This window comes from Zalophus californianus, chromosome 1, assembly GCF_009762305.2.
Source record: "Zalophus californianus isolate mZalCal1 chromosome 1, mZalCal1.pri.v2, whole genome shotgun sequence".
Taxonomy (NCBI): domain Eukaryota; kingdom Metazoa; phylum Chordata; class Mammalia; order Carnivora; family Otariidae; genus Zalophus; species Zalophus californianus.
In genome coordinates this window covers 67,118,526-67,143,835 of record NC_045595.1, presented here as the reverse complement: position 1 = coordinate 67,143,835, position 25,310 = coordinate 67,118,526, and the positions used below count along the sequence as shown (strand labels likewise).

The window sequence follows — 25,310 nt, the reverse complement described above, 5'->3', positions numbered from 1 at the left end:
TAGACAGCCAAGCACTGTTTTAAAAAAAAAAAAAACACGTCGATGATATATTGAGAAAAAGAAGTCTTGGGTGTGTTATTTAAAGTTATAAACTTGTTTAACAGAAAGCAAACTATATATCCCTTCCAAATTGTTGAAGGGAATTTTCTTTTAAAGAAAACAGAGCACTTACAGCAGGAGATAGGAGAAAAAGGAAGGAACAAGGAAACATTAAACCAGGAAACGGAAAATAATGTGGCAGAGGCAAAAGCAAATATGTTTTAATAATCATGGTAACTGGATAAAATTCATCTTTTAAAAGGAAAGGACTCTGAATGGATTTAAAAAAAAAAACCAAAAAACAAAACTTCACCTAGGTGCTCTTAAAGGACAAACCAAAAGTGTCACTCAGAAATATTAGAAGTAAAATAATAAGATATATCAGGCAAATGCAAACAATCACAACAAAAATCAGAGTGTTTTTGTTTGTTAATATTAAACAAGGTTGAATTCAAAGTAAGAATGAGATAAAGCGGGTCCAAGCTATAATAAAAATAAAACTACTGGGGCGCCTGGGTGGCTCAGTCATTAAGCGTCTGCCTTCGGCTCAGGTCATGATCCCAGGGTCCTGGGATCAAGTCCCACTTTTGGCTCTCTGCTCAGTGGGGAGTTTGTTTCTCCCTCTCACCCTCCCTCTGTGCTCTCACACACTCTCTCTCTCAAATAAATAAATTTTTAAAAATAAAACTATTATGAAGATATTTTTGCTTGGGATTGCATAGCACTTATATCAAATAAAAACTATTAGAAAAAAAAAGTGGCAACAATGCAATAGTACAGGGAGATTTTACCACACTTCTATTAGTTCCTGACAAATCACATAGAAAGAACAAGACTATGAGAGATCTAAAATATATATATAGTTCACAAATTTGATCTAGCCTAATAATAATAAAAACAAGAACATTTAAATAGCACCCATTATGTGCCAGACACTATTATAAGTATTTTACAAAGATTAATTCATTTGATTCTCATAATAACCCTAAGAGATAAGTACTGTTATTAAGCCTATTTTACAGATAAGGAAACTGCTAGATATAGCAAAAATAGAAAGATTAAAAAACAACAACAGAAATAATCCTTAGAAGTGTAAAAGTCATTCTTAAACTGTGGATCAAACAGAAAATAGTTTGGTGGTAGGTTCATGGGTGCTCATTATATTAATAAGTAAGCAAATAAATAAAATACAAAGGCTACTTGTGGACCAAAGATGACAGTGTGTTGTAAGTCAAAGATTATAATTCAACCAATTCTGTCCACTTGAGATCTAGAAAAATAAGAAAATTAGAGGTAGAGAAAAAAAATTAGCTGGGGGGATTAAAAACTAGAAAATAATAATATTGAGAGTACTGCTTGTAGGATGCAGCCAAAGCTGTTATAAGAGGAAAATACATAGGGGCGTCTGGGTGGCTCAGTCAGTTAAACATCCCACTCTTGATCTCAACTCAAGTCTTGATTTCAGGGTCGTGAATTCAAGCACCGTGTTGGGTTCCACACTGGACATGAAGCCTACTTTAAAAAAAAATAGAGGAAAATTCATAAACTTAAACACTTCTATTATTAAATAGAAAGAAGGTAAACTAATTAATTAAACTCAAGAAATTACAAATGTAGCAACAAAATAATCTTAAGGACAATAAGGAAATAATGAGTAAAATTTTTAAAACAAATTAATCAATTAGAAATAAGTAATAAAACTGATATGAAATTCCAAAGCTGATTCCTTGAAAAAATAAAACAATAAAATAGATAAAGCAGTAGCTAATCTGATCTGTCACATCTCCAAGGATGGGTTCTTTTGCATTCCTAAGGAAGAAAATAATTCCAATCCTGTTTAAAATGTTCTAGTGTATGAAGAAACACAAAAAGTCTACACATCATTTTCATGCAAGCTAAATAATGCTGATTTTTAAAACCTCAAGTATACCAATAAGAAAACCATAGGTTCGTTTTTGTACTCCATACTTATGAATAGTGTTGCAAGAATCCTAAATCCATGCAAATAAGAACCAATGATATATTTTAAAAATTAAATAAGTGTTTAATATATATTCTAAAATGGCAGAATGGTGCCATACTAGGAAATGTATGTATATGAATAGGACAGAGATGAAAAAACATACAGTTATCTCAATGAATGCCTGATTTTTAAAACTCTAGCAAGAATAAAAATGAAATACATTTCCTTAATTTAGTGAAAAATGTATTCTCAAATTAACTTCTATTATCATCATTAGTAGTAAAATACTTGAAACATTTTCATGAAAGTCAGGAGTGAGAAAAGGATGACTTAACCCCTTTTTAGCTGTTGTTCCATTATTGAATAATGATCTTGAAATACTAGCCAGTGTAATTAACCAAGAAAGGTAAACATACAAAGTAAAAATTGGGAAAATAAAAGAATTGAAGTTAATAGTGTCAAGTATAAAATCAGTTAAAATAATAGAAATAAATATAACTGTAGCATTACTTGTAGATAATGACTGCTAGAAAAATTTTAAAACCTATTAAAAATATTATGTGGCCAGTTATAAAATAAATACCCAAAGAATTGTTGTTATGGTTGTTTTATACAACAGAAAGCATTTAGTCCTAAGTAACATTTCTGGAATAGTCCTTATTTGCCAGACATTGTAAGCACAAAGTAACTGAGAATAAATATGACATGAGATGTGTAAGAGGTACATGCAGAAAATGCTAAAATTTTGCTAAGCACTGTAAAAGAAGACAGACCAATAAATATACCATAAATGTACTCTAGTCTTGGGTAGGAAGACTCCATATGAGATCCTAATGCAGTTAATAAATTCAGTGCAATTACAATAAATTTGCAACACTTTGAAAGGGAATTTGACAAAACATTGCAAAATTTTATCTTGAAAATTGCTAAAAATGGCCAGGAGAATTCATATGATATTAATTCAGGAATAAAGAGCAGTAAAATCACACAGAGAGGTCCAGTAGATTTCAGAAAGTGTAGAAATGTAGTTTAGATGATAAAGTTGACTTCTAACCTATGGATTTGAAGTGGATTCTTTAATAAAGTGTTGTAACAGTGACAAGCTAGTCTGAAAAAAATATTAAAATGGATATTTGCTCTTTACCAAAATAGATTGGATTTTTAAAACTGTAATATAAAATAACGAAGCCAGAAAGTTCAAAAGAAAAACTAAAAGAAGAAAAGAAGCATCATTTTTTCCCCTAGCCTTAAACTAGATAAGGCCTTTCTTAACATGACACTGAAGGTTTTACTAGGTGAAAATGATAATAAATGATAGAATTATATTAAATGATTTAATAATAATGAAAATAAAGGGTGGAACTTCAGTATGGTAAACGAAAGTAAACAAGATTTTTTTATAGGTTGAATTTATTTATTTTGTTTTCTTTTTCAAGTTTTTATTTAAATTCCAGTTAGTTAACATACAGTGTAATGTTAGGTTCAGAAGTAGAGTTTAGTGATTCGTCACTTACATACAACACCCAGTGCTCATCACGTGCCCTCCTTCATACCCATCACCTGTTTAGCCCATCCCCTACCCACTTCCCTCCATCGACCCTCAGTTAGTTCTCTACAGTTAAGAGTCTGTTCCCTGGTTTGCCTCTCCTTTTTTCCCCCTATGTTCATCTGTTTTGTTTCTTAAATTCCACAAAGGAGTGAAATCATTTGGTATTTGTCTGTCTCTGACTGACTTATTTCAGTTAATGTAATACTCTCTACCTCCATTCACGTCATTGCAAATGGCAAGATTTCATTCTTTCTGATGGCTGAGTAATACTCCATTGTATATAAATACATCTTCTTTATCCATTCATCTGTCGATGGAAAAAGTGAAGATTTAAAGGCACACAACTAGGATAAAGTGTATAAAACAAGGAATTAACATCTCTGAATAAACCAGATACTCAAGTAAAAAAAAAAAAAAATAGACAAAAAAGGTGCACAGGCAGCTCGCAAAAGGAACACTGCAAATATCCAAGGACATGATGTCAGCATTACTAGTAATAAAATACATTAAAATCTAACAAAATACAACTTTCATTCCTTAGGCTGGGAAAAGTGACAAGGGAGAAAGCCCACCACAGGGGAGTGATGAGGAAAGAACCAACTCCGTGCACTACGGAGGGAGGAGTGTCTCTTGGTGTCCCGTGCCGGAAATCCTGTTCCCAATCTCTACCCAAAGTACACCTTTGACCTGGCTCCCCAATTCTAGAAATTTATCCTAAACAGATCATCAGACACAGTGTTCACTGCAGTGTTGTTTCTACTAGGAATTAAATTGGAAACAGCTGAAATGTTCACTAATAGGAAATGTGGCTAAATACACAAAAGTATATGCAAATAATAAAATATTATGCAGCCTTTTAAAAGAATACTAGATATAACATGTGTTCACATTATAGAGTAGATAAACACTCAAAAGATTGTTTAGTGGAAAAGAAATTTAAAAGCAAAATATTTAGTCTATCTTAGAAAACTGTGTACTCGCATGTGTACACACACAAATAGTGAGTGTCAAGAAGAGTCTTCCCCTAAATGTTAGCGGTGGCTACTATAATGTCATGAAATCGGAGGTGCGTTCTGTTCTTTTTTATAATTTCTATATTACTTAATTTTTTGTGGGAAGCACACATTTTTATAATCAGAAACGACGACAACAAACCACCTACTTTTTGTCTTGAACAACTCCCAGAGTCCGTTCTAGGACCTGAATTACCCTGCCATGCTGTCCATACTGAGACTGGATTAGCCACATATATGCTTGGGCAGTGCACGTCAGGGCTGACGGCACTGGCCACCTGGGCCCCCGTGACTCACCGGGCCTGGCAGGGAGGCCCATAGTGACAGGCAGAGGCGACTCCCCCAGGCCCCCGGTGACGTGTTCAGTTGCCTAGCGGGGGAGCCTCTGAGCACACTGTGGGCGGGGAGATGTGGCTTGAGAGGCCTGAGTACAGATCAGCACAGGAGGTATAAGAGGGCACCTGGGAGCCGGCAGAGTTCCTCCGTTGGCTCAGGATTTCGGGTTGAGGCAGAAACAAGGAGGTGGAGAAAGACCCCTTCTAGCATGTTAGAAACTTGACTCCTGGATTCTGAGGGTCGCAGGAGCTTTGGGATGGATCCCCAGGATACCTAGTCTTGCATTTTTCCAAACTTCTCACTGACAAACTGCCTTCACTAGCATTTACTGAAGGTTTTGCTTTAAATCAACTCTCCCTGGCTTCTCTGTGTTTCCATAAACACATTGTAAAGGGAGACTTTTAATGACTGTTATCATTGGACACCAATTTTGTGTCCTATAAAAAGTAGGTAACTGCATCAGGCAAATAGAGTAAAAACACAGTGGAATGAGAACACCAAAAAGAGGGTTCATGGGGTTTTCAGCAGAAGACCCTGAGCTGCGCCCGCACACACTCTCCGTGTTAACATGGGAGATCAGCAAGGTTTAGGAAGGTGTTAGAGACACACGAGCTCAGAACTGAGCCTCACTCTTCAGCGTGAAGCGTTCTCACCACATACTGTGCTTTGTTGTCCACATATCGCGTGAGATCGTTTCATGAGCCAGGTGAGCGTGCTCTTCTAGTCCGGTGTGACCTCAGAGGGGCCCCTCCACCATAGGCCTCACCTCTGCTCCCGCCCTCCTGGGCAGCACCCGCTGTCAGAGATGAAGTCTCGTGAGGGGTGGGATGGGCAGTGGTCGGGACGTCACGTCCCCCTTGTCTGGCCTGATCTGTAGGCCTTCGAGGACATCTACCTGGAGGAGCGGAAGACCATCAAGGTTCTGCTCGAATATGCCGACAAGATGTTCACCTACGTCTTCGTGCTGGAGATGCTGCTCAAGTGGGTGGCCTACGGCTTTAAGAAGTACTTCACCAATGCCTGGTGCTGGCTGGACTTCCTCATCGTGGATGTGAGTGTGGCCCAGGAGGGAAGAGGGGCGGGGAGAGGGGCTGCCGGTGCGGGAAGGAGCTGAAGCAGAGGCACGGAAGGACAGGGTGACAGGGTGGGTGGGAGTCAGCAGGCTGACGCTGAAGGCACTCATCTGGGCTGCAGAGCTGGCAGAGGGGAAGGAGGCAGTCGTCTCGGGTGACAGTCATCTCGGGTCACAGCGGAGCCCCGGGCCCTGCCCATAAGTTTCCCAGTCTGGGAGGAATAGGAACCTGGGTCTGGCCATCAGAACCCCAATTTTGGGAGACAGAGGAGTAGGGGGAGACCTCGGCTTCTGGGAAGACTGGACTCACCACAGGGCAGAGTGGGGAGCAGTCCAAGCAGGAGTGCCCCCCACGCACACCGCCCCGTCAGGATGGCCAGAAGCCAGGGAACACAATAGCCCATACCACAGCGCTCACCACGCGTGTTGTGAAGGGTCCGTCAGGCCCACTAGCTAGGTGGCCAGCTAAGAGCCTCTGTGTCCATACATGGTAGGAGGCTGTCTGTACAGGGGAGAGGGTGAGCCCAAGGCCAGAGGGGACGGCATTGGTGAAGGGATTCTGGGTCGGCAGGGGGAGGATCCTCTGGGCTCAGGGAGAAGGTACCACTTGCGGAGGATGAGAGAGGGGTGCAGCCACCTGTGAGAAGGCAGAAAACCATGAGGGCTGGCTAAGGGGCCCTGGGTTGCTGCCCTGGAAGATTGGGTAGCGGGCACAGCTGCCCTGCCTGTCCAGGGAGGGTCTAGGACTGGAGGTGGCATGTCCTCTGAGCACCCAGTTGGCAGATAGAGCGGGAGGCCTCTGGCCCACAGCGACCCAGGCCCCAGGACCCTGCTGGGTGCCAAGCAGGGTAAGCACAGCTGAGTGGGAGAATAACCAGAGAGGAAAATGAGACCAGAGTGTGGAGCCGCCTCGGATCTGCACTCACTGAAGACGAGGGGGGACAGGCAGAGACGAAGGGCTCAGAGGAGGCTCACCATCTGGTTGTGGAGGTTCCTGCAGAATGGAATGTGGGTCAGCATCTGCAGACTGGGAAGGGCTTTCCAGACGGCACCCGTGGCTTCCGAGCCTGGGCCTCAGGCTCTGCCCACCAGTAGGGGCTGTCCTTCCTGTGGTGGCACAAGAGGTTCAGGCCTCTGTTCAGTCCCCACACCCCCACACCCCACTCAGAGGTCAAAGGGAGGGAGGGGCTCAGCTTGGGTGGGAGGTCAGCCCGTGGGTGACCATGGGAGGAGATATGTATGGAGATCTGTGTGGAGACACAGATCCAGGTCCTTGGGCCTCTGGTTCCAGCCTCTTTCTATCACCCCCAGTGACTGAGAGGATGCTAATGTTGGGGTGAGGGATGCTAGGGTGGCAGAGAGAGAATGGGAGGGAGGTCTAGCTGCTCTTACAGCCTGGAGTCCTCAGAGCCTCCCTGAGAGGAGGAGAGGACCCGGGAGTCCTCCAGCCCCGGGGCTGTGGGAGGGCCTGGGATCCTGGCAGCTCTGCCCTGAGGCCCCTCCCCTGGCTATTCCTGCAGCTTCTTGGGAAGTTGGGCCTGCTGAGCGACTCCCCTCAGGGAAGGCAGGAGGGGGTTTGCAAAGACTCCTGGGGAAGCCCACCAGCCTGCCACCTTGGGGAACTCAGGGCTGAGGGTGGGCGAAGGAGACCATCGGTGCTTCCCGTCCAGTCCCAGAACTGGAGAATTAGCCTGTGGAGAAGGAAACGGAGGCTCACAGCAGAGAGGGGACTTGCCCCGAGGTCGAGGAGGCTGGACTCCGGCTTTCCTGATGCTGGCCATGCTGCCCCCCATCCCATCCCCTCACTTCATGGGAAAGGTGGTCTTCAGGCCTCAGGGTCTGGAGAAGGATATTTCCAGGATCAATTCCTGCATTCTAATTTTCAATTTTCAATAAATACTATTGAGTATCTACTATTGTAGGTGCTAGGGATCTCGGGGAACAAAATAGACTAAAACCTCTGCATGCATGGAGGAAGGCAACCACAGACAATAAACATATTCGATAAGCTGGCCGAATACTCTGGGAGAAGCTGATGTGTACCAGGAGAAATAGAATGTGGAGAACGAAAGGCGATTGGGAGGGCCAGGAGTCCCGCGAGGGGAAGGTGTGGATTACAACTTTAAATAGGCTGACTGGGGTGGGTTCACTGAGATGCCACTGGAGCAAATGTGAAGGAAGTTGGGGTTAGCCAGGCAGATGTCTGCGGAACCTTCCACGCAGAGGTTGGAACAGCGGTGCAAAGGTCCTGTGGTGGGAGCGTGCCTGGCATACTTAAGGAACTGCAAGGAAGCGGGAGTGGCTGGAGCAGAGTGGGGAAGGGAAGTGCAGGAGATGAGGCGGGGCTGCAAGGGGCAGAGGGGGGGCACCGCCTTGGAAAACCAGGGGCTTTTATTTAGAGCCAAGTGGGAAGGCATTGCAACACTCTGAGCAGAAGAGTGGCACGAAGTGACTCCGTTCCTGGAGGAGCGCAGGGGTGGGGGTGGGGCCCACGTGGAGGCAGGCAGAGGAGTCAGGAGGCCGTGGCGGCCGTCCAGGGGAGAGAGGACAGGGGCCTGGCCGGGATGGTGGCAGTGGCAGTGGTGAGAAATATTTGGACTTCTGATGTATTTTGAAGGCAGAGCCAACAGGAAATCCTGCCGGGTTGGATGTAGGGTGTGAGAGACGGAGAGGAGGCAGAGATGACGCCAAGGCTTGTGGCCTGAGCAGCTGGTAGGATGGGGCTGCCATCAGCTGAGATGGAAGGGCTCTGAGCGGGGCAGCTGCACAAGCTTTGAAAGCACAGACGATGGGGGCGCACCGCTGGGAACTAGGTGGGCAGAGTGGCCAGAGCTGGTCGCTGGGCCGTACAATCTCTGCTTGCGCCTCCCCTCTTTGAAGATGTCCGATGTTGCACAGTCCGGCTTTGGGGAAAAGCCCCAGGATTGCCTGTGGGCTCCCAGTCAGCCCAGGATAGTCCTTCCTTCCCAAAAAGAGCCTTCTTTGGGGGAGAGAAGGGGAAGGTCCAAGAACTTGACTTGAAGGAAAGTCCGTGGGAACCAAAGGCCCAGGCTGTGTGTGCTCACTCCTCCATGCGGTGGCTGGCATGGGAACTCGGTTTTCTCTCTGTAGAATAGGGAGAATGCATCCCAAGTCCTCGGGTTAGTGGGTGCACATCGCAGGCTCTTGGCAAAGAAAACTTGTCTCACCCCCAGCCTCTTGGGCCCCAGGAAGGCCAGCCCAGGGCGTGACAGCCGCGAAGTTGATATAGCCGGAAATAACAAAGATTGAACACGGGGAAAGCCTGGTGGCTCTCTCGCACCAGCGCAGCTTCAGGTGGGCCGGGAGCCCTACCACCCGTCTCCAGAGCTGTCCCCATGGCGCTCACTCCCCGCTTTACCTCCCACAGGTCTCCCTGATCAGCCTGGTAGCCAACACCCTGGGCTTTGCCGAGATGGGCCCCATCAAGTCACTGAGGACCTTGCGTGCACTCCGACCCCTGAGAGCCCTGTCACGATTTGAGGGCATGAGGGTAAGGGGAGTGACTGCCTTCCTGCCAGGGCAGTGGGAGGGGACTCCACTGAGACACTCCCAGCTCTGCTTGTTGACTGAGCAGCCCAGCCCGGAGCTGGGAATGTGGCCACCCAGGCTGGTAGGAGCACGGGGCAAAATCTCCTGGAGAGGTGCAGCTGGGCTTGCAGGCACCCAGAGGGTGGAGAGCTGTGAGAGCCCCCTGGGCCTGTCACCGCCTGCCCCGTGAGCCGGGGAGCCTCTGTGCTTCTGCTCCAGGGTGGGAGGCCATCTGTGTGTGCCCTCTGTGTCCATGTGCCCGCCTGCATGCCCTCCTCCTGGCAGACGTGGGCTGTCTTCCTCCGTCTGCGATGGGCCGTAGGGCTGTGCTGGTCAAGGTGAAGGAAGCAAGGAGGGAGCAGCATATCCTCACCATCGTGTAGCGGTTGGCATTTGCTTAGCAAACTCTTTCGCACTGATTTTTAAGGGCAGAGCCCTATGCATTTTTCAAGTCATCAAATTTTACCAAAGAATATGTGCATATAAGACAACTTTAAAAGCCCCACCAAGGCACCTGGGTGGCTCAGTTGGTTAAGCGTCTGCCTTCAGCTCAGGTCATGATCCCGGGGTCCTGGGATCGAGCGCCACATCGGGCTCCCTGCTCAGCCGGGAGCCTGCTTCTCCCTCTCCCTCTGCCGCTCCCCCTGCTTGTGCTCACTCTCTCTCTCTGTCAAATAAATAAGTAAAATCTTTAAAAATAAAATAAAATAAAAGCCCCACCAAGAAAAAACATTACCCCATAATATATAGCAAGAAAACAAACACATATGTGCATTTGCGTGCACGTGTGTTTTGTGTTTCTTACAAACGTGCACAGTTCTGCCGTGGCTTCAGCAGCCACGCCTCTGTGTCTCGCTGACCCAGCAGGCACCATCCCACGGCCCCCATTTTTTGATGGTTTTGAACTTTGCCCACACCCCCATGAGAGAAACAAGTGGCTTATTCCTGGTGGGAAAGCATTCGCAAGTGAACCATCTTACCTAAGTTAAATGTCTCTTGGGATTAAGGGCATTTGATTCCCGAGGGCTGTGGGGGAGATGCGAGTTGCCAGGAATGCCTCTGTTGGGGCTGTCACCACAGAGCCAGCCAAGGGCAAACCTGAGCATTGGGTGTCCCACCCTGTTCATCATGCCTGCTGGGGACCAGGGAGCCCCTGTCACCTGCATGTGTCAGCATTACCCGTCCCAGCACCACGCTCACCACGCGGCCCCACACCAGCCTCACTTCCAGTCCTGACTCCCGGACAGCTGGACACTTGGCCCTCAGCGTCATAGAGCGCACCATATGCGTTTGCCAAGGAAGCCTCTCCGGGGTGCTCTGAGTTTCGATGACAAGACCAATGCCAGGGCTCCACGGGGTCAGAGAGCCACTCCTGGGTAGGGCAGAGGCATAGGGAGCCCCCCATGCCACACCCCCTGCCCTCCCAGCTCAGCTCTCGCCGCAGTTTTGGAGAGCTGCCAGGGCACCTGCCAGACACCCCACGCCGAGGTCCCCTGGGCGTCCTTTAGGGGGAACACCCATCCTCCCTAGTAGCAGCAACCCCAAAATAAACCAGAAACTTAGCTCAGAGAATGTGTCTCCAGAGACCCTTTCCCATCCGATTGCTGGCATACTTAACTAGAGAGACCCTGTTGAAAATTCAGTTTGAAGGTCATGAATTCAGGGCAGGACCAGAAGAGAAAGGCAGAGGTTCCAGAGTTGCAGCAGACATTAGCGTGCGAACACAACAAAAAGGGCGGCTGTGTGTGTGTGTGTGTGTGTGTGTGTTCTCTCCCCCTTCCCCCGACTCCCCATCATCTCTCCTTTTATTCCCCATCAGGGCTTCCAGCCAGGGGTGGACCTTCCTCAGGGACAGGAAGTGTTCCACTACCCCACCCCCACAGGGACCTGTAGGCAAAGAGTTTAGTGGGGGAAAGGGGGGCGTGGCTAGGCGGATCTTGAAAAGGGCATATGCTCTGGGCACCCCCAGGAACGGAGCCTCTTCTCTGTCCACTTGAGGTTGTGGTCAATGCCCTGGTGGGTGCCATCCCATCCATCATGAATGTCCTCCTGGTCTGCCTCATCTTCTGGCTCATCTTCAGCATCATGGGCGTGAACCTCTTTGCGGGGAAGTTTGGGCGGTGCATCAACCAGACTGAGGGAGACCTGCCTTTGAACTACACCATCGTGAACAACAAGAGTGACTGTGAGTCTTTCAACGTGACTGGCGAGTTGTACTGGACCAAGGTGAAAGTCAACTTTGACAACGTGGGGGCCGGGTACCTGGCCCTTCTGCAGGTGGTAAGTCCTGGAGACTCCCACTGGCTCCCCAGCAACAGGGACCTTCACCCACAGTGTGGGCGGGAGGGGGACAGTGGGGCCCCTCTGGGTCCTCACAGAAGGGTCACACTGCCCGAAGGAGGCTAAGGATTCTCCAGAGACTTCTTGGCTCCTGGAGAAGTCCCTGGATTTTCCATTCTAGAACAGGTGCCACATTCTCCCAGACACATGGCATGGGGGTTCAGCCCTGAGGCAGACCCAGCTTCCTGGCCAGCGGTCAGGTTGACAGCCTCACACCATCAGTTTGGTGGTGTGATGACGCAGGTTAAAAATCAAAGACCAGAGACACACAGAGACGGAACTATTAGCCACACTGTGACTCCAGCCTTCTGTTACAAAAAGTAGTAACACCTTCTGTGTTGTTTCTGATGTGTGAGATGTTGAAACACACATGACCCTACCCCGTCCTTCCAAGGTTTCCATTGATTTTTGAGGACGGTGGCTTCAGTGAGCATGATACCTGGCATAATATTAACCTACAAGTGGCCGTGACAGCAGACATGCAGACAAAATCATAACACAGAGAACCATAACCTGCTTCACTTGCTACCCCAGGCTTAAGCCCAGAGACCTGTCTCTAGTCCCCAAAGCAGAGGAACACTCGGTGGGCTCTCATCTGAAAACTTAATGCACATCTACTCGATCCTCCAGCCCTCCTTTCAATCCCAGGGGTAGCTTTCTCCAAAGACTCCCCTGAAATACCTCCTACAGAACAAGATTAGAGCCAAACCTGGAGAGCCTTCTGTCCCTGGGACTTCCCTCTAAATGTCAGAACTTGGAAGGAAAGGCCATTCTAGACAGAACGACACAGTGGCCAGAAAAGCAGTCACAAGCATCTCGTCACCTTGGGTGCTCTCCAGCAGTTTCCAGAGCCTGCCCAGCCCTCCCGGCACCGGGCAGGGCTTCCTGGCACGGGGAACTGAAGTAGCATACTCTGGGGCAGCCTCAGTTTCCCCATCTGCCCTGCCTGTGTCAGAAGAACTCTCAGACATGAAAGTTTATGTGGACAGTTGTACCCTGAAAGGAGGCTCAGGGCAGGATTGGCTTTTGCCAAGAACACCAGTGACAATCGGCCTCACCACCAAGCATGTCTCTCAGGCTCTTCCAGAATCTTTGTAGCAGCCCAGACTGGGGCAGACAATGCAGCCAGCACCACAGCCCTGTGGCATTCGGCCTCCTCCTCTAGCGCCTTGGGGTGGCGGGCTGGAGCAGGCTTGTGTGGGCTCACGAGAGCTGACTGTTGCATTTTCAGATATTTTGCAAGCCATGATTAAAAATTAGATTTTATAAACTTATAATTCACCAGGTGATATTAAAACAAAATCGTGGGTGCCTGGCCAGCTCAGTCAGTGAAGCAGGCCACTAATTGCTCTCAGGATTGTGGGTTCGAGCCCATGTTGGGTGTAGAGATTACTTGAAAATAAAATTTTTTTAAATCAAAATTCACCATTACCACCTATTATCATGGATGCTCTTGAGGTAATTTATATGTGCTGTATCCGTACAGTGGAAATACTATAATGCTCCCCTCCTATGTGTCTGTGTTCAGTAACAGCCTGTTGGTAACTTGAAATTGGCCGTGGTAGGAGTAGTTTACCCAATTTACCAATTTGTTTACCCAGAGAAATTGGCAAACACAAAAATCAGGGCTTTGTTTTCTTCTGGAAAACCGTTTGTTAGCCATTTACCAACACACGGCTGGCAAAAAGACCCCCTTAAGTACGAGGGGAGGTTGGGATGCTTCAGGGCCATCCTGAGAGGCCGCAGAGCAGAAGCCATGGGCTTCTCCAAGGTGCATGACAAAGGGGACCTGGTCAGCACTGGGGTCCACTTCTCTGTCCCTGACACCCACTGAAGGACTGCATCGTTTTAGAATCCGGAATGAAGGTGGATCTCAAAAGCAGACCTCCTTCAGTCCTCCTCAGTCTCCTGGCCAACATCAAGAAGCTTCTTACCCCACTCCATGGCCTCCTTATGGTGTGTGCTCAGCCAGCCTCCCTCCAACTCTAGCCCTGAACAAGAAGGCCTTTCCTTGACCACCCAGCCATGTGGACATGGCCTGAAGGGGCTGGGCAGGATACTTGCTTCTCCTAAGAGGCTATTTCCTGGCCTCATCTGTCCAGATAGGAGCCCCCAGTAGTTTAATAAATGCAAGTTAAATGATTCTTACTCTTGTCTTTTCCTTCAAGGCAACATTTAAAGGCTGGATGGACATTATGTATGCAGCTGTGGACTCCAGGGGGGTAGGTAACCATACTGGCCTCTCCTGCCAAGTCAGGCACCTGAGGCTCCAGGACACTTGGCCACTAGGGCATCAGTGTCCACACCCAAAAGCCCACCCCATAAGGGCCAGGTCTCTTGTGTCAGCCTGCAGTTGAGCCTCTCTGGAAGGCCCAGGCCTGGCCCTGGGCAAAGTTGCGTGATCTTCCAAGGAGCCACGAATCCTCAAATATTTTTCAAGTTAACTTCACTGTAATTTACTTGAATCTAGTCTTACTGGAGAAGAGACCGGGTGGAGGCAATAGAGATGCAAATCAAGTTTCTTCTTTGTCCTTGTACCCCACCCAATCACAATGTTAGCCCCAAGCTGCCACTCTTCTGAACCCCGTCCCCACCCGCCCTGGCCCTGCTCTGCACACACATGCACACGCAGACATACAGCCCTGTGCTGGTGACCTCCCTCCCGACACACCTTCTCGCCCAGCCAGCACTCCCCTGTTCCTGCCTGCCTGACCCCCATATCTGGTTTCTCCCCCTCAGTATGAAGAGCAGCCCCAGTGGGAATACAACCTCTACATGTACATCTACTTCGTCATTTTCATCATCTTCGGGTCTTTCTTCACCCTGAACCTTTTCATCGGCGTCATCATCGACAACTTCAACCAACAGAAGAAAAAGATGCGTAGAGCACCTGCTCGCCATGGGCCGGCAGGGCAGGGCTGGGTACCAGGGGACTGAGGAGCCATTCTGGCCCCTCGCCCCATTTTGCCTTCCTGAGGAGCCATTCTGGACCCTGGCTCCATTTTGCCTTCCTGCTGGGGACAGTTCCCTTCCGGCTGCTGCTGGAGTGGGTGGGAGAGGGGCGTGTCCGTGAAGTAACAGGCCCAGTCTGTAAGAGTGGAAGGAGGGGCCCCGTGCCTGCCCTAGTCTACCTGACCCATGAGGTTCCCGAGAGGAGCTGGGCTGAGGGTTGGGACTACTCACCTGGTCTACAATCGAGACTGGCTCAGGGTCTCTCCAGAGCTCCATCAGTTGGGCCATGATTGGGTTGCAGGCAAACCAACCAGGCAGAGAGAACGTGCAGGGTGGCTGAGCTGGGCAGGGGGACTGGATTTGCACCTCACAAAGCCACAGAGGCCTCAAAGTGAAGGGAGACAGGGACTCTGCAGGAGCAGATTTGGGGAGGACTCTCTGGTGCAGGATAGGGACATACTTCTCTCCACCAGAAGAGGACGTGAGGAGGAGGCTGGCCAAGGCACCCTCATCAAGGAGGCCAGATCCCTATGCTCCCCATGCCAGAGCCCTTGAGAACCCCAAAATGAGTCTGGTGCCTGTCTCTCTGCACTTAGGGGGCCAGGACATCTTCATGACCGAGGAGCAGAAGAAGTACTACAACGCCATGAAGAAGCTGGGCTCCAAGAAGCCCCAGAAGCCCATCCCGAGGCCTCTGGTGAGCCAGCGCCCGATTCAGCAAGAGTGGAGGGGATGTGCTGGGGGGCCTGGGAAGCCCCACACCCCAGGACCACTGAATTTTCCAGTGAAAGCCTAAGTGAGCTTGCCCAAATTGCCCACTCAGAATTGTCTGTTTCCTTAATGAGAATAATTCTGAAATATGTACTTTTCAAATTCATTAATCAATAGGGTTTTTATAGGATGATATCACTGGAAGTTTTACATTATAGAAAATGGAAATTTGCAAAGTTTGGGAAAATTGCTCCAAGAATGTATTAAGGAAAATAACACGTTTTCACATCTTGCTTATCCTTTCTTTATAGTACCACAGTTTGCCAATGTCAGGAGTGGGGTTTGAACCCAAAAGGCTAGAAAAAGTGCCAGAAAGACCACAAAGAATACTTAATATGCATTTGATCCATTCAAAGAGAATGAGGAAGTGTTGAAAATAGGGCTGTGAAAAATCGATATTCTTTAAAATATGATATACAATATTTTCCTATGAGCATTTTCATTTTGGCATTTTTAATCTGATAGTATTTAATGTAAAAGAATGAAAGAAGATAAAACTGCTCCTGAAATGTAATTCCAAAAAAAGAAAAAAATCACTCAGCTTGGCCCAGGGCCCTCAGTCAGTGCAGGGACAGAGGGGCGCTGTCAGGCACCTGACCACACACAGAGGCCTCAGCCTCCGGGAGAAAGTGAGGAAGGCATGGGCGTCTGTTCCAACCAGGAGCGCTCCCTCCCGCAGGAGTCCCTCTCCTCTGAGCGCACCCTCCTCCACTGTCAGAGTGCAGCCTTTCCCATCGAGGGCAAGGCAGCCTCTGCAGGCCCACCACCCCCATTCACAGCCTCTTCCTGGCAACCCCTGAGCAGGACAGACGCAGCCAGAGTCCCCTGGCAGGTGGCGCCAGGAGGGACACTCAGTCCCCTGCGAGGCTGACTCCCTTGCCTGACCAAGCCATTCTCCAAAAAAGTGGGGAGGGGGTCACTACTCAGTTGGGTGACATAACCCAAATCACTAGCTAGGAAGTGACAGTCCCAGGTTTTTAATCCAGTTCATCAATTTTATCTAATTACCCTTTCACCAAGCTTTGTACTAGGTTAGTGGTGTATGCGCGTGTGTGTTCACTTATTTATAATTTTTTCTTTCCCCAAATAATCTGAGGTGGCTAACAATTAAAGACACATAAATACAGTTAATAGAATAAACAAAATCAATTCCATTAAGGGTGGAGAAAATTTGTTAACCTGAGGACTGATCCAATTACTAGGGTTGAACTGTAAATTTGACCCTGAGCCGTCAGACAGTGGGAACAAAAAGAGGACAATGATGTGCTAGGGAAGCTCTGGGTAGCAGAAATCCGCTCCTGAAGGTTCAGAGAAGACTGCAGGGAAGAGGGACGCAGGAGAGCCAGGCTGTTTCAGCCTCCTGACTTCTCCTCTCACCCCGACGGTCTCACTAGAGGGTGGAGTAGCAGGGTGGATGGTCTGGGCCGAGGGGCAGCAACAGGCCTGCCTGAGGCCCCCGCTGAGCCCATCCTTGACCCCTCCTTTCAGAACAAGTACCAGGGCTTCCTGTTCGACATTGTGACCAAGCAGGCCTTCGACGTCACCATCATGTTTCTCATCTGCTTGAACATGGTGACCATGATGGTGGAGACAGATGACCAGAGCCCTGAGAAGGTCAACATCTTGGCCAAGATCAACCTGCTCTTCGTAGCCATCTTCACGGGCGAGTGTATCATCAAGATGGCTGCCCTGCGCCACTATTACTTCACCAACAGCTGGAACATCTTTGACTTTGTGGTTGTCATCCTCTCCATTGTGGGTGGGTATGCAAGTTGGCCTTTCCTCCAGTCCTGGGTCTGTACTTAATGCCAAGTGTACTAGGCTCCTTTGTTCTTTTCTCTGCATTCCAGACCTCTCCCCCACCTGCCCCCCCCCACACCCTCCACAGAGAACTTGTCCAGGAAGGCCCACTCAGGCCAAGGGGGCCATCCTGACAGAGGAGCCAGCAACCCCTCCATGGGACCCTAGGACACAGCTCTCAGCTCTCTGTGAGAACTTCAGGGATGAATCTGGAAAAGGGAGTGGGGGCTGGGCAGACTTCCCTGCCCTCCCAAAGGAAAGGTTAAAGGAGGAAGAGGCTTTCTCAGGGTGAGGCGAGTCTCCAGGGATGGGAGCAGGTGGCCCTCTAGGATAGAAGTGATCCCTGGAGATGGAAAATTCTAGAGTCTAGCCACCAAGGTTGTGTGCCAGATTCCTTCAGATATCACCCACCTCAGGCAATTGACCTTTTAAAGTCTACGTTGAGGCGAGGAGATCATACAGCTAGGAACAGAAGAGGTAGGATTCACACTCTGTCTGTTCAGGCTGCTATAACCAAACACCAGACTGGGTAACTCATAAACACCAGAAATTCATTTCTCACAGTTCTGGATGCTGAAAGTCCAAGACTGAGACACGAGCATGGTCATGTCTTCTGGTGAGGGTCCTTTCCCTAGTTCATAACCAGCACCCTCTTGGCTGTGTCCTCACAAAGTAGAAGGGGCAAGGGAGCTCTCTGGGGTCTCTTTTGTAAGACACTGATCCCACTCACTCAGAGCACCTCCCAAAGGTCTCACCTCCTAACATCATCATCTTTGGGAGTTGAGATTTCAACATATGAATTTGGTGGGAGATTCAAACATTCAAACCATAGCACACATCCATGTCTGTTTGACCTCAGGGCTCAATCCTCTTATTTTTCTTATTTTTGTTATTTATTTATTTATAAACTGAGCACGAGAGCAGGGAGGTGGGAGGGGCAGAGGGAGAGGAGAGAGAATCTTAAGCAGGCTCCATGCTCAGCGCAGAGCCCAACATGGGGCTCCATCTCCCAACTCTGACATCATGACCTGAGCTGAAATCAAGAGTCAGACGCTCAACTGACTGAGCCATCCAGGGGTCTCCTTTTTTTAAATAGCAACTTTACTGAGATACAATTCACATGCTATAAGATTTACCCTTTAAAGTTTATGATTTAGTAGTTGCTAGTATATTCACAGAGTTGTACAACCATCACCATTACACCTCATCTTAGACTCTTTCCCTCACCCCCAACAGAAACTCTGCATCCTTTTAGCAGTCTCTCCCCAACCCCTGGAAAGCACTCATCTAAAATTTTGAGAGACTGCCAAACTGTTTTCCAAAGCAGGTGCACCATTCTCTAGTCCCACCATCAATGTAGAAGGGTTCCAGTGACTCCGTGTCCCCACCAACACTTGTTACTATCTATAATTTTTTACATAGCCATCCTGGCAGGTATGAAGTAATCATCTCGTTGAGATTTTGGTTTGCATTTCTCTAATGACTAATGATGCTGAAAATTTTTTCATGTGCTTAATTGGTCACTTCCCATGGTATGTCTCGGTCTATAACAGGAGAAATGTCTTGGAGAAATGTCCATTCAAATCCTTTGCTTATTTTTTAATTGGCTTACTTATGTTTTTATTGTTGAATTGTAAGAGTTCTTTATATATTCTGGACACCAGTCCCTTATCTGATACATAATTTGCAAATATTTTCTCCCATTCTGTGGGTTGTCTTGTTACTTTCTTGGTTGCTGTCTCTCAAAGCACAAAGATTTTTGTTTTAAGTCCCAATTTATCAATATTTTTTTTCTTTTGTTGCTTGCGCTCAGCAACAAACTCTTGACCCCCTCCCCCATGAAACTCTGCCATGGGGTGGCTGACTTTCCTCTTTCTGCCAGGTACATACAACCTGTGCGTTCAGTGACTTCAGAGGGAAATGAGGGGGCAGGCAGAGGCAGGGGCTGCCATAGCTATGGTGACAGACAGATGGTTCAAAGCTGGACTCAGGGTCAGGAAATGCTCTGGGAGGTCCCAGACAGGGGTGAGGGTGTGCATGCCCAGTGGGACTGGAGAGAGGCTTTAGAGAAGGCAGGATGTCAGCAGCCTTGAGGGGCTGATGAGGGGCAGTGTCGGGAAGCTTTGGAAGGAGGTGCAGCATGTACCTCGGGAGCACCTACTGGTCCTGGTGCCTGGCCGTACTGGAGAGGCTTGGTTAACAGCTCAACTTGGAGCCAGAGGGTCTGAGTCGAATCCCAAAGTCTCACCGATGAGGTGACAGCTTGGGTCAGTTACCTCGCTTCTCAGTTTCCTCTTCTGGAAAATGAGGATGATGGTATCCGCTTACCTCCTCGGGTGACCGGAAGGGCTAAATGGATGGATATAAAATGCTCAGCCCAGTGGCTTATTGACAGTAAACATGACACATGACAGGTGGTGACACTTACATGAGGAGTCTGGAAAGGTCACTTGGGCCAATACATAGCAGAGTTTATTTCACTCTTTCTCCTATAACTTATATGCCTGCTTCTTAAAACTCCAAACCCGGAGTTGTCAATAGAGACCAACGGGTAGGAAGCCCCAGAAGCTAGCAGGGTTGGGAGGGTGACAGGAATGATCTCAGAGAGATCATTGTGACATTGAGAGATAGTTGTGACAGTCGTGGCATGGTGGAGAACACGGACTTGTGGGCCAGTGCTTCTTGCCTTTCAGTGAGCAGCAAATCATCTGGGCTTATTAAAATGCAGTGGGACTGGAGGTTAAACTAAGAGTCCACATTTCTGATAACCAGCCCAGGAAAGCCCAGGGCTGCTGGCCCTCAGACCACACTTTGAGTAATGAGGAGCTGCAAAGCCCGAGTTCTGGTCCAAGCTAGGCCACCCAGATGCTGAGCAAGTCCCTTGAGGCCTCAGAACCCAGGATCTAGAAGATGGGCCCTACTGTGCAGGTATTCTCAGAAGACTAAGGGACGAGAGGTCTGGAAAGACACTTTGCGAAAGGTGTGGGTACTGTGGGTCTTCATTTTCTGAATCATAGATGAGAAACGGAGACCCAGAGGGGTGGGAGGACACAGGGCCCTTGCATGTCCCCGTTGACCCAGTCCTCCTGAAAGGGCCTCCTCTCCTTAGCTCCTTGCCGTACAGAGACCCATCCAGTGATACGGGGTTAGAGGGAGGACAGAAGGGCTTGGGTGGCCACGGTCTGTGTTGTTTCCCATAGGTACTGTGCTCTCAGACATCATCCAGAAGTACTTCTTCTCCCCGACGCTCTTCCGAGTCATCCGCCTGGCCCGAATCGGCCGCATCCTCAGGCTGATCCGAGGGGCCAAGGGAATCCGCACACTGCTCTTTGCCCTCATGATGTCCCTGCCCGCCCTCTTCAACATAGGACTGCTGCTCTTCCTCGTCATGTTCATCTACTCCATCTTCGGCATGGCCAACTTCGCTTACGTCAAATGGGAGGCTGGCATCGACGACATGTTCAACTTCCAGACCTTTGCCAACAGCATGCTGTGCCTCTTCCAGATCACCACATCAGCCGGCTGGGATGGCCTCCTCAGCCCCATCCTCAACACAGGACCCCCTTACTGCGACCCCAATCTGCCCAACAGCAATGGCTCCCGGGGGAACTGTGGGAGCCCAGCCGTGGGCATCCTCTTCTTCACCACGTACATCATCATCTCCTTCCTCATCGTGGTCAACATGTACATCGCCATCATCCTGGAGAACTTCAGCGTGGCCACAGAGGAGAGCACCGAGCCTCTGAGCGAGGATGACTTCGACATGTTCTACGAGATCTGGGAGAAGTTCGACCCGGAGGCCACCCAGTTCATCGAGTATTCGGCCCTGTCCGACTTCGCCGACGCCCTGTCCGAGCCGCTCCGCATCGCCAAGCCCAACCAGATAAGTCTCATCAATATGGACCTGCCCATGGTGAGTGGGGACCGTATCCACTGCATGGACATCCTCTTTGCCTTCACCAAGAGGGTCCTGGGTGAGTCTGGGGAGATGGATGCCCTGAAGATCCAGATGGAGGAGAAATTCATGGCGGCCAACCCGTCCAAGATCTCCTATGAGCCCATCACCACCACGCTCCGGCGCAAGCACGAGGAGGTGTCGGCCACTGTCATCCAGCGGGCCTTCCGGAGGCACCTGCTGCAGCGCTCCATGAAGCACGCCTCCTTCCTCTTCCGCCAGCAGGCGGGCAGCAGCGGCCTCTCTGATGAGGATGCCCCCGAGCAGGAGGGTCTCATCGCCTACATGATGAATGAGAACTTCTCCAGGCGCCTTGGCCCGCCCTCCAGCTCCTCTGTCTCCTCCACGTCCTTCCCGCCCTCCTATGACAGCATCACCAGGGCAACCAGCGATAACCCCCAGGTGCAGGTGTCCGACTACAGCCGCAGTGAGGATCTCGCCGACTTCCCCCCGTCCCCAGACAGGGACCGCGAGTCCATCGTGTGAGCGCCAGCCCGGCTGGCCAGGACGCACCGAGGGGCAGCCTGGGGCAGCGTAGCCAGCGTGACCGCGGCCACAAGCCGGCACCTGCGGACCCTTCCTTGCTTCGGCCTCGGGCTGTGAGAGATGGGCCTCAGCCCCGCGGGCCGACAAGGCAGAGTTCTGTGGCGCCCACGCTGACGGCCAGAAGCAGGCGGCCGAGCTGACCGTGCGGGGTGGCCTGTCGCTGGAGGCCCCGCACATGCCGGCGGCCGGGGCCGGTCACGCCACCCCCCGGGGCTCTGAAAAGCAACACCATCCCAGCTGCGGAGGAGAAATCCAAAACTGAGACTGTAGATGTTGTGAGTGGGCTTTCATAAATTTATTATATTTGATATTTTTTTACTTGAGCAAAGAACTAATCGTTTTTCCATGGACTCGGCAGCAGTTCACACTGCCTTTTCTTCACTCCGAACAAGAGTGTCTGTGGAGGTGCCGGAACTCTGGTTCTCAAGGCAAAAGTGCAACCCAGTGTGGCTCCCGCAGGCCTACAGCCCGGGGCCAGGAGGGGTTCCCCTGCTGCTTGGGCTGCGGTGCCAGGAGGGCTGAACCCCTTTCCTCGCCCGGCGTGTGCACACAGTCCTCACCCAGAGGCCAGACACGGGCGGCGTGTGACTCAGGCTTCCCTCGGACGAGTGTCAGGCAGAGCGGTTCTTGGCATCGGGGGCTCTCTCTGGCCTTCCCTGGTCCCCAGGGTCCTGTTTGCCCCCTGTGTTTTCATGCAGGCCATTCTGGGGTCATTTCTACAAAAACACAAACCTTCCAGAAGAGAGTGGCCTGGGTCCCAGGCGCTGATGTTGCCTTTTCTTCCCAGGAGAGCCCGGCCTTCTGCACGAGTATTAACAGTAAAGGGAAGGGCACAGGGAACCAGCCCCACTCATGGCCTGGCCCCCAGCTTGTCCTTGCTCCCCCGAACCGGGCAGGCCCCGCCCCACAGGCCAGGAAGAGAAGTCTGAGCCCCGTGCCTCCAGGGCGAAGAAGTTGAACAGCCCTCCGCCATGGCCACGCGGCCCCAGCCCATCTGAAGAAGGGAATCTGTTGTCATGACCAGAGCTCTCTTTCCAGACCTTTCTGCCTCTCACCATGTTGTGTGGGTGGGCGGTGGGGGGAGTCCTGCGTGGTGCCCAGAGGGGAGTGTGGGCCCTGTACCGGGAAGGAGGCTTGGGAGGGTCAGACCCTCCCCTGGCCTGGGAGGGGAATGGACTGTGGGCAACCTTGGGAAAGGGAGCCGTGTGGCCCCAGAGCAACCCCTCGGGCTCAGCCTGGGGTCCTGGTGGCACCCACCCACAGGACAACCTGGGGCAGGGTCCAGGCTGTCCACAGGTCTTGTGAGAAGGCCTTTTCAGGGAAAAATACTTTTTCTAGTCCAATTACCCCCAGGGCCTCTTGAGCTGCTGACAATCCTATTTAGCATATGCAAATCCTTAAATGCAGAGACCTGTCCCCACCCCCCGCCCCCCCCAGAGTGACAGTGTAGGCTAGCGGAGCCTGAGCAGGCGGGGGCTCGGCTGCCCGCCCCAGCTCCCCGGCAGAGCCGCCCGCCGCCCGCCTCGGGGCAGCCCGGGAAGCTGGAAACGCTGCCCCTCACCTACCTCGCCGAGCTGTCGGAGGGCTGGACGTTCGGGAGCTCGCGGCAGTGCTGCGGAGGCATTGCCGGCGAGTCAAGTATTACGTTTCTTTCTGTCAGCCCCGAGTTCCCTTGGTGGCCGCCCTAGCCCCCACCCCACCCACCCCAGTGATTTCTCTTCTCCCGTGTTCCCCTTGAGTCCAGCGTGGGACGTGGTTTGACCGTCCCAGACACACTTCTCCGGGTGGAAATCTTATTTTTGTAGCTCTCTGTGCTTTGCTCTCAAGGCTCGGAGTGGCGTGTGACCCTCCCTGGCACTCAGCGCCCACTGCAGGGGCGGGAATTTGGGAGGCAGGCCGGCTGTCCGGAAGGGGGCTGTGGTTTCGTGTGTGTGTGTGTGTGTGTGTGTGTGTGTGTGTGTGTGTGTGTGTGTGCGCGCGCGCACGCGCGCGCGGGCTGTGGCTGAGACAGGGTGAGCTAGGCCCAACTCCTTAGCTTTTAGCGTGGCTCTCATTTTTTCTTTCCAGAACTGCACAATGACCAGCAGGAGGGGAGAAGAGGGTAGGAAAAGGAGGGACATCGAGTGCCGGCTGTTGTCTGAGCTAATCGAGCACTTCTCACCAAACTCCGTGTATAAATAAGATACATATTTTTAAAACAAACCAATAAATGGCTTACATGACCTGGCCTGGGCTCTGTTCTTATGATTTGACAAGGGTGGCAGCAGAGGCCCAAAGAGCCCGAGAGGAGGTCTCCTCCTGCACCAGCCCGGGCAATGGTGGTGGTGCAGGGGGAGGCAGGACGAGACCCCGAGAACCACACAGGACTTCCCCTTGTTTTCCCAGAACAGCTGGGAATGTGGCTGGTCCAGGAAAAGTGGGGGTGCTCGGGTCTTGCCTTCCAGGCCCCCCCCCCGTCTGGTGCACTGCAGAGGGCAAGGGCCACCTTTTGGGGCTCCCACGATGAGGAAGGTTGGGAAGAGGGAGGCCATGGAGAACAGCCAGATGGTCTGTGTGTCAAGACAGGCTTGGACCCCTGGCTCCTCACTGTCGGTCCAGTGCCCCAGCACCCCAGCACCCCGGCACCCCAGCGCCCCAGCACCCCAGCGCCCCAGCACCCCGGCAAAAGTGCTGCACAGCCAGCAGAGGCCTCCTTGTGGCTGGCTCTCTGCCCTGTCTTGGGGGTCGACTCCACAGCATCTGACTCAACAGACCCCCCTGGGGGCGTTTTCCAGGCTTTCCTCCAGGCTCTGCCATCGCCTCCTTCAGGGGCACATCCCCCGGGATCTGACTGAATGACCCTGGGCCCGCGTCCAGGGAAAGAGAGCAGGAAACACCCTCTGCACCCCCCAGGCCCCCCTCCTGCGGCCACACTTAGAGTCCACTCTTGATCTGGCGTCCAGCTCCCTCCACTGCGCCCCAGGCCGGCACGTGGAGCCCCCCAGCAGCTCCATCTTCAACCGCAGCCTCCTGCTCCACCCCTCGCCCGCCCGGGGCCCTGCTGGCGCTGCCTTGTCCGCGTCCTTCACTTGCCGCTGAAAGGGGCTCAGGGGCTTCCCTTCCTCCAACGGCTCAGCTACCGGAGTGTTTTCATCCAAGACGGCGGCCTCCTGGCTAGCAAGCTTCACGGGCTTCCTGTTGTCTCAGGGTCCAGGCAAGCGGTGCCCTGGCCTCCAGCCCCGCCGACCTCTGTGACTGCCTCTCCCTCGAACCCTCAGGGACCCAGGCTCTTCCTCCTCGAGGTCCTGCCCACTGCTGTTCCCTGCACCTGGAACACTGGCCTCCGCTCTGCTCAGCCCCAGGGCCTCATCCTAACATCACCTCCTCCGGGAGCCTTCCCTGACTGCCCAACCCCCTGCCCCATCACTTGTCCCCACCCTAGGTAC

General features: G+C 50.9%; 1 protein-coding gene across 7 annotated transcripts in view; it reads left to right on the top strand.

Moving 5' to 3' along the window:
- Positions 1 to 24,091, top strand: part of SCN5A (sodium voltage-gated channel alpha subunit 5) — a 98,584-nt gene extending 74,493 nt beyond the window's left edge. For 5 of the 7 annotated variants that reach the window (XM_027582860.2, XM_027582861.2, XM_027582858.2 and 2 more), the window contains 8 exons: positions 5,778 to 5,951; positions 9,361 to 9,483; positions 11,520 to 11,801; positions 14,030 to 14,083; positions 14,601 to 14,738; positions 15,406 to 15,510; positions 17,073 to 17,343; positions 20,585 to 21,825. In XM_027582860.2, the coding sequence (XP_027438661.2) occupies positions 5,778 to 5,951; positions 9,361 to 9,483; positions 11,520 to 11,801; positions 14,030 to 14,083; positions 14,601 to 14,738; positions 15,406 to 15,510; positions 17,073 to 17,343; positions 20,585 to 21,825 (2,388 nt within the window). Of the gene's footprint in view, positions 1 to 5,777; positions 5,952 to 9,360; positions 9,484 to 11,519; positions 11,802 to 14,029; positions 14,084 to 14,600; positions 14,739 to 15,405; positions 15,511 to 17,072; positions 17,344 to 20,584 lie in introns of all 7 variants that reach the window. The other 2 variants (XM_027582855.2, XM_027582856.2) reach the window with 2 other exon arrangements.
- Positions 24,092 to 25,310: the final 1,219 nt, after the last annotated feature.